The sequence below is a fragment of the Neophocaena asiaeorientalis genome, unplaced genomic scaffold (genome assembly GCF_003031525.2).
Source record: "Neophocaena asiaeorientalis asiaeorientalis breed wild unplaced genomic scaffold, Neophocaena_asiaeorientalis_V1.1 scaffold242, whole genome shotgun sequence".
Taxonomy (NCBI): Eukaryota; Metazoa; Chordata; class Mammalia; order Artiodactyla; family Phocoenidae; genus Neophocaena; species Neophocaena asiaeorientalis.
The window spans coordinates 632,435-641,241 of NW_020172451.1; the positions used below are offsets into that span (position 1 = coordinate 632,435).

General features: G+C 51.2%; 1 protein-coding gene across 1 annotated transcript in view; it reads left to right on the top strand.

The window, feature by feature from the left end:
• Positions 1-8,807, top strand: part of TTLL8 (tubulin tyrosine ligase like 8) — a 71,792-nt gene that overhangs the window by 22,297 nt on the left and 40,688 nt on the right. The window contains exons 8-9 of the mRNA XM_024737640.1: positions 5,352-5,500; positions 6,633-6,876. Of these exons, the coding sequence (XP_024593408.1) occupies positions 5,352-5,500; positions 6,633-6,876 (393 nt within the window). The remainder of the gene's footprint in view (positions 1-5,351; positions 5,501-6,632; positions 6,877-8,807) is intronic.

An 8,807-nucleotide genomic window follows, 5' to 3' on the forward strand; every position in this document is an offset into this window, starting at 1 on the left:
TGTGGGACTTATTTTATCTGTTAGTTGGAGCTTCCCATCAAATTTGGAAAATTCTTGGCCATTAATTTTTCCAGTATTGCCTCTGCCCCATTCTTCCTCTAACTTCTGTCTGGATTCCAATTACACATATGTTAGACTGTGTCCCACATGTCTTACACTGGTCTCATCTCTCATCATCATCATGACAGTCTTTCTAATATCTTTGAGTCTAATTCTAAACTATATATTCTCTTCCACTGACCTTGCTACCTTTTACCCTAGTAATAGTACTGTACATTTTTAATTACTGTATATTTATGATTTCATTCATGGTAGAAATAGTCCATTCCCTTTGCTCCCTTTTCCAGAAATTTTCTATTTATTCTCACGTATGATTCCTTCTAGATTCATTGCCCTGGTAACTAGTGCAGTTTGTCATCTTTTCATGTTTATTAGCCATGTGGATATGCTCTTTTGTGAATTCACTGTTCAAGTTTCTTGCCCATCCTTCTATTGTCTCCCATTCTGTGGCTTTTTTTCATTCTCTTCAAGATGTGTTTTGATAGACTGGAATCATAATAGAGTCCAATTATCTTAGTTTCTCTTCACGATTGATGTTTTATAATACTATTCAAAGAGTCCCTGCTGTTTCCAAGTCATGAATTTATACTCCTATGTTTTCTTCTAAAATATTCATTATTTTACCTTTCATATATTTTTACACATGCCCTTTTGGAGTTGATTTTCGTGTACGGGGTTAGGTAGGTATCAAGATGTATTTTTGCATATGAATATTGGAAATGACTTATAATTTATTGAAAAGTATTTCTTTTCCCACTGTACGGCCTTGTCATAAATCAGAGTAGCATTAATGTAGCTGAAATGGAACTAACCCCTCGATCAGCAAACAGACTGGCCTACTCACAGCAGGACAGTCTTTGCCACCATAAATCTTCGTAATCATACAGGAGGAATCCAATTGTTTCCACTTCCTCCATATACATTTATTGAGTTATAATTTGAATGCCATAGACTCCATTAATTGTAAATGTACAATTCAATGATTTTTAGTAAATTCACAAAGTTGTATAAAACCACAATCCAGTATTAGGACATGTCCATCACCCCATAAAATTCCCTTGTTCCCATCTTCAGTCACTCTTTGTTCACAACCCCAGTCCTCTCCAGCCACTAATCTTTTTCTGTCTCTATGGGTTGTATTTTCTGGTTTTTAATAATACTGAGTCTTCCAATCCATAGATATAGAATGCTTCTCCACTTGTTTAGGACTTTTAAAATGTGTATCAACAATGTTTTATAGTTTTCAGAGTTCAAAATTTATACTTCTCTTGCTAAATGTATTCCTGTATGTTTTATTATTTTTAATACTATTATGAATGGAATTAATTTCTTAATTTTAGGATTTTTGTTGGTAGCACATAAGAATGCAACTGATTTTTGTATATTGATCTTGTAACTGAGAATTTTTGCTGAACTCATTTATTAGTTCTAATAGTTTGCAGTGTGTGTGTGTGTTCCTTAGAATTTTCTACATACAGGATATGTCATTGTAGAAAACAATTTTATTTCGTCATTTCCAGTCTTGAGTTCCAGGGACTCAAGGTCGGTCTAACATCCAAAAGTTGATCAGTGCCATATTCTACAACCTTAAAAGGAAGGAAGTTCTGTCAAATGCTACAACGTGGATGGACCTTGAGAACATTATAATGCGTGAAATAAGCGAGACACAAAAAGATAAATAATGTATGATTCCACTCATATGAGGTGCTCAGAGTCATCAAAATTACAGAGACAGAAAGTAGAATGGTGGTTGCCAGGGGCCAGGAGTTAATGGGTACAGAGTTTCAGTTTACAAGATGATGGTGGTGATATTTGCACAACGTGAGTGTACTTAATGCCACTAAACTGTACACTTAAAACTATTTAAGGTAGTAAATTTAATGTTATGTGTATTTTACCACAATAAGATTTTTGGGAAAAAAAGTAAATTGGTAAATTTCATCGTGTTTACAGAATAAAGAAGAAAAACTGTATGGGCATCTCAGTAGATGCAAAACACTGGTGGAATTCAATGTGTCCATGTTAAGTTTTGTTGCTGTTTTTAGCAAACTAGGAAAAGAAAGAAACCTCCTTAATTTGATAACGTTTATCTACAAAAATCCTAAAGCTAATATATTTCTTTTTTTTTTTTATTTTTTTTTATTTTTTAATATATTTCTTAATGGTCATGAACTGAAAGTGTTCCCCTAAAAATCAGAATGAAACAAAAATTCCCATTATCATGACGTCTAGTCAGTATTGAATGAACAATCTGTTAAGTTTAATAGTACAAGAAAAGGAAAGAAAAGGCGTAAAATCAGAAGGGAAGACATAAGACTCTTTACTTACTGGTGACCTAATTGTGCACATAGAAAATTTTAACAATCATAAAGAAAGCATCATGATTAAGTCAGTTTAGCAAGATCACTAGGTACCGGGTCAATATACGAAAGTCCACTGTATTTCTGTGTACCATCGCAATCACAAAATGAAACTTACAATAACATCAGAAACCTACAAATATCCAGAAAAAATATGACAAAATACAGGGAAAACCCTAAACTGAAAATTATAAAATTATACAGAGAAATTAAAGACCCAATAAGTATGTGTGTGTATGTGTGTGTGTATAAAACCACATTTATAAATTAGAAGACTCAGTGGTAGAGGGATGTTTGTTTTTCCCAAACTAATCTATAGATTCGTTGTAATCCCCATCAAAATCCATGCAAGGGTGCTCTCTGGTGGCGCAGTGGTTGGGAGTCCTCCTGCAGATGCAGGGCACACGGGTTCGTGCCCCGGAGCGGCTGGGCCCGTGAGCCATGGCCGCTGAGCCTGCGCATCCGGAGCCTGTGCTCCGCAACGGGAGAGGCCACAGCAGTGAGAGGCCCGCGTACCGCAAAAAAAAAAAAAAAAATTTCTTAAATAGTTCTCTAAGAGCACTAATCATAATTTAAAAGTTGATAAATTGTACTTTGTTGACATTAAGAACTCTGTTTGTCAAAAAACACTACAAAGAGAGTGAAAAGCCAAGCCACAAACTGGAGGAACATATTCACAACACGTATATCCAACAGAGGTCTCGGATCTAGGATGTTTAAAGGACGCCCATAAATCAGTAAGAGAAACAATCCCATTGGAAATGTCACGTGAGAAGACAGCAAATGGCCAATAAGCACGTGAAGAGACCCTTAGCATCACTGAATTCATAATTCAAGGGTGAATTAAAACCACAGAGACGCCACTGCACACCCACAAGAAAGGCTGAAAGGTCAGCGGAGATGTGGAGCGCCCGGAGCCTAAATAAAAAAATGTAGCCTGTCTAGAAAAGCCTCAGGCATTTCGTATAAATTGAGGCATCTATGTACCCTACGACCCAGCTCTGCCGTGCTTGGGGCGTTTGTCCAAGAGGAATGAAAACATCTGCAGAGGGTCTTCATTCATAGTCTGGAAGCCACCAGCGGTGTGAAGAACTTGCTGCTGATGCCTGCAACACCACACGTGGCTCTCAACGTCGTTCTGTTGACTGAACGAACCCCCGGTGTGAAGCTCAATGCCTGGAGGCGTCCACACAGGGGCGGGGAGGACAGGGCAGAGGCAGAGGGGTCTGGCCGACGTGGTCTCCAGGGCAGCATTTTGAGGGGCTGGAAGTGTTTGCATCTGGACCCTGGTGGCACCTGCACGAGAGCACCCGTGCGAGAATGGTCAGCTGTCCCAGCAGGGCTGTGCCCTTGGCTCGAAGTCCCAGGTGTAACCAGTGGGTGGCAGCAGCAGACCCCGCAAGGGCCGCGGTGGCACCTTCCGAGCTAGGGGGCTCGTTAGGGAACCAGAGGGCGGTTAGCTCGGTCTGTCCCCGTTCCTTCCTTGTTGAGGCGCCCGGGGTCCCCACGCGTGGTGTGCGTGTCGTCAGGACCAGAAGGGCAGATGCTGTGTCCCTTTCTTGTCATCAGCATCTGGGGGACGGTGCTTGTTCTCTGGAGATTATGAGGGTGTCTGGGACGGGGAGCTTGGCCAGGCCTTCACCTCAGGCTGGCGTCCCGCCTCCTCCCGTCTGTCCCCTGACCCCAGGGGGAAGCGACAGTTCTCCTATTGTGAGGCACAAACTCACAGGGGACTCCATCCTGCCCGGATGCCGCTGCAAGGGGCGGAGGCCTTGTTCCGAGCCCCAGGGCTTGGACGCCCTGGGGAGACAGTGGGGACCCTTCACTGAGGGAAGATCAACCCCTGTCTTCTTCCTGAGCCCAAGTCGAAATTGCATTTGCTGGTCTCCTGGGCAGCTCTGCCCCTGGCCGTCAGGCTGGGCTCTCGGGGACCTGCCGCGTTTCTCACGGCATCCGGGCCGGTCTCTGCTGCTGGGCGGGAGGGTTACAGACAGCTCGGGACTCACACCTGCTTCCGCCAGGTCCTGTCTTCTCCCTGGGGTCAGGTAGAGCGTGTGCACCACCAAGGTGGGCCAGGGAGCTCCGGGGGCTCCCCTTCTGTGTGTCCTGTTAGAACCAGGGGGCGAGGCCCCGTCTGACCCGTCACCCACGTTCCCTGCACCAAGGGGGGCTCCTGCTTTCTCACGCCCCAAACTCTGCTCCTCGGTATGGGGCCTCTCCCCCCCATAGGGGACCCCACTCATCGCTTCTCCCCCCTGTTGCCCCCCCTTCCCAGCAGGGTGGGTACATCATTGTGCACAGACGTCCGTGTCCCAGAAGGCTTTATCCCCACGCCAGGGCCATCCCCGCAGGTGGTGGCAGGTGGCCTCGGAGCCCAGCACAGTGCCCTCTGCTGCAGTCCACCCTCGCGTGGGGTTGCGACGCGGCCCGGGCAGGGCTGGGTCTCCTGGTCCCAGGCTTCAGGGACACACCAGCAATCGAGCTCTGACCGCATGCAGACAGCTGTGCCGTCTGCCTCCCTTATTCCCTTAAGTTACGGTGGCTTCCCGGGGCGGCCACCAGCCACTCTGGCAGTCAAGCCCACGGGACACTAAGCTGGCATCCAGCCCGCGTCAACTGCAGGACCCTGGGTGCTGCCGGCGTGGGCAGCTCGGCTTTCCCACATGGGCCTGCAAGGGCCACCCTGACGTGGGTCCGGCACAAGGACCCTGGCCTTCATGTCCCGGCACCTTTTCTGGGCCCAGGCACAGCGCCCCAGGGTGTCCTCAAATCGGGTGTCCCCACCACCCTACAGGCCACGTTCCCGGGCACCCGTCGGGCGGGCAGGAGGATGTCCTGAGCCTGCCCCTCGCCCTTTCCTCGGGCGGCCACCTGCTGGCACCTGGGCACCGCCCTCAGAGTCTCACGGGCTTTCTGGATTTTGCTTTGTAGCGGCGAGGCGTTCATCTCCAATTCCAGAAATTACTTTTCGCAGTGCCAAGCTCTGCTGAAGAAAATCACCTCTGTGAACCCTCAGACGGAGATCGACGGGCTTCGGAACATCTGGATCGTAAAGCCCGCGGCCAAGTCCCGGGGCCGAGGTGAGTCCCAAGCTGGGCGCCCTGCGGGGACAGCCAGCCGTGGCGGCGGTGGGGCTGGGCTCCAGGCTCCCTAGGGGGCTCAGGACTCGCGGGTCCCGGGGAGCGGGCGTCCCAGTGACCCTGGTCTTTATGGCTGCTGTTCCAAGTTTTGCTAAGTAATTCGGATTAATTAGGAAGTTCCGTCTCTAGTCCTCCAGTAGACTGTCTGTAGTTTTCTTCTTCGTATTTGCTTTGCTCGCCACCTGCTGCAATGGAGCGAGGACTCCGCATCCAGCAGCAGTGGGAGCCTGGGCCCAGAGTGGTTATAAAACCCCCAGAGGCACTGGCCTCTTGCAGGCACATCCTGAGTGCCCTGTGAGCTCTGTCCCGGGACGCCGGTTTTCTACTTCTCCTTGCGTCACGGCTGTGACCGTGCCCTTTTCTTTATTCCTAATGGTGAATACTGTGGGTTCTTCATTTAAAAACAGGATTTCAGGGTGATTTTCCAATCTTATGAGTGTTTCCAAAGAACCAACTTTTGGTTGCATTTTTTCAATTTTCCTGTTCCCGCTTGGTGCTGACTTAAATGCTAAGCTTATTTATTCCCAAACATCCTTGTGCAACAGTAGAAGCTTTCAGGCTATGGAAATGTCCTCAGAATACAGCCTTCCCTGCATCCTCTTGTTTATGTTATATGATGTTCTCTTTTTCCTGAGTATCTAAATAGACCTTACCTTTTGTTTGCATATTCTATTTGCCCCTTGAGTTATTTGAGGGGTTTTATTGTTGCTGTAAACTCATAAGTGGTTACTTTTTTTTTCTTTTTTGCGATACGCGAGCCTCTCACTGTTGTGGCCTCTCCCGTCGCGGAGCACAGGCTCCGGACGCACAGGCTCAGAGGCCATGGCTCACGGGCCCAGCCGCTCCGCGGCATGTGGGACCCTCCCGGACCGGGGCACGAACCCATGTCCCCTGCATCAGCAGGCGGACTCTCAACCACTGCGCCACCAGGGAAGCCCAAGTGGTTACTTTGTATGTGATTTTTTAAAAAGCTTTATTAATTTGTGAGGGCGGAGCTTTTCCCGCGCAGCCCCCCAGCGCAGGACCACAGGTGTTGTTCTGGGGCCGGGGGCTGAGCGGTGGCCTCTTGCAGACATAGTGTGCCTGAACCACGTGGAGGAGATCCTGGAGCTGGTGGCTACAGACCCACCCCCCGCCAAGGGCAACAAGTGGGTGGTGCAGAAGTACATCGAGACACCGCTGCTCATCTACGACACCAAGTTTGACATCCGCCAGTGGTTCCTGGTCACCGACTGGAACCCGCTGACCATCTGGTTCTACAAGGAGAGCTACCTGCGCTTTTCAACACAGCGCTTCTCCCTGGACAATCTGGACAGGTCAGTGGGGGTCAGCGAGGTGCCATCGAGGGTGGGCTCCCACCAGCACCTGGAGTGCGAGGCAGGTCTCGTGTGCCCGGTGGGGTGCTGTGTCGTGCTCGGGCCTGGGGAGGATACTCGACCTCCCTCTGCAAGGGGCGGGCCCAGGCCCCCTGCCCATCAGAGCCAGTGCCTTGCGCCCCCATGGGGTGTGCATCTTCTCCAGAAAATCCTGAAAGCACCGTCTGCCATGTGCTCGTGGGCACCAGGCACCCTCTGCAGTGGGTGCCACTGCCCCTCTGCTGGGAAGGCTGAGTGGCCGGCCGTGCCCCTCCGCTGACCACACGGGCCGGGCTCGGGGTGCAGCTCTGCTTGCTCTCTCGGTCCCCTCAGCATGTGGAGGGACGGGACAGGTAGGGCTCCTTTGGGAGGCTCCTGGGGAACAGCCCCTCAAATCCTGCAGTAGACCCTGCAGGGCCTTCGCTTTGTGAGCGCCCAGAGCCCTGGGTGGGGATCCTGCAGGCGGGGAAGCTGCTGGAGTGTCTGGGGAGGTGGGGGGCGGCTCCCCGACGAGGCAGCGTGTGGGACGTGAGGGTGGCCTGAGGGGTCCTCTGAGGATGACCCCAGCGATGCGGGGTTAGGAGGGGTGAAGACGATGCGAGCAGTACCTGATACAGGGTGCGGGGGGTGCCGGGCAGCAGCTCAGACCTGCAGGAGTGGGTGCCCTGGGGTGGGTGAACCCAGCCCCACCAGGGTCCCAGTGCGGGCAGGCCGGGTGGATGTCAGGACGAGAGCCCACCAGCGAAGTCTTGGGAACGTGCCATTCTCTTGAGGGAATAGCTGCTATCTCTCTTTCCAAATGGAGGGCCTCCGTGGCTCTGTTTTGTGACCACACGCGGGGTGCCCAGCTGGGTGCCTAGGCATCTTGGCGGGGGCTACAGGGGAGCCCGTCAGTATCACGAGGACTGAAGGTTGCTTCACAGAGACCTTGAGGGGGTTCACTGTGCTCAAGCTGGGGGCTGTGACCACACCTGGGGTCACACCTGGCAGGTGACACCTGGGGTCACACCTGGCAGGAGCAGGCAGCTGGGACAAGTGGTCCTGGCCGGCAGCTCAAGGAGCACATTTGTTCCCACCAGGCCAGGAGGGCCTGGAGGGGGGGTCCTGGGCTGACTGGGCAGTGAGAAGCCCACGGAGCCCCTTCCAGCCGGCCCGGCCCTGCCAAGCTGTGAGCTGAGTGTCTGGCAGTTCTCTTACCCTCTCTGAGCCATTTCTCCCTCCGGGACCATAACCCTCTCCCCAGGCTGACAGGAGATTCTCTGACACTGTTTCTGAACTGTGTCGGCTCCCTAACAGCACTGTTTGCAGCTTCGAAAACTCTTCCGTGTGCCTGTATCTTGTTTCTTGTAACTGTCTTACGGGAGTACAGCTCTCTCATGGTCACAGGTGCGGTCTCACCACCCAGAACAAGATGGCAAATCCCCAGGCCCAAGGACGCGTTTAAATGAAAATGACTTTGAACAGGACCCACGTATTTTATAATCTCCTAGTAGATGCTATTCAATTTAAATGCTGTTTAGAACAATGCCAGCGTATAAACGAATTAATTGAAAATTTCAGTTAGCGAATCCTAGCCTTGGGGGGCTCCGGCTCTCCTCCAGGGACAAGTGGGGAAACAGGCTCAGAGGGTGGTACTTGCTGGAGGCCCCTAGTTGGTGGCCCTGGGCTGGCTGGCTTCTGCCCTGCCCTCCCAGCCCCACCCCATGGTGGTCCCAGGCGGACCGGAGGGCTGTCCTGAGGTTGCCTAGGAGGATTAGGAGAACAGGGAAACCGTCAGAACCCCTCCCGCAGCGGCGCTGTGCCGGGGTCACGGCCCTTGAGGGCAGGGGCTCGGGGGCGGGGCCTCGGGGCGGGGTCTGGGCGGGGCCTCAGGGTGGGGGCCCGGGGCACCC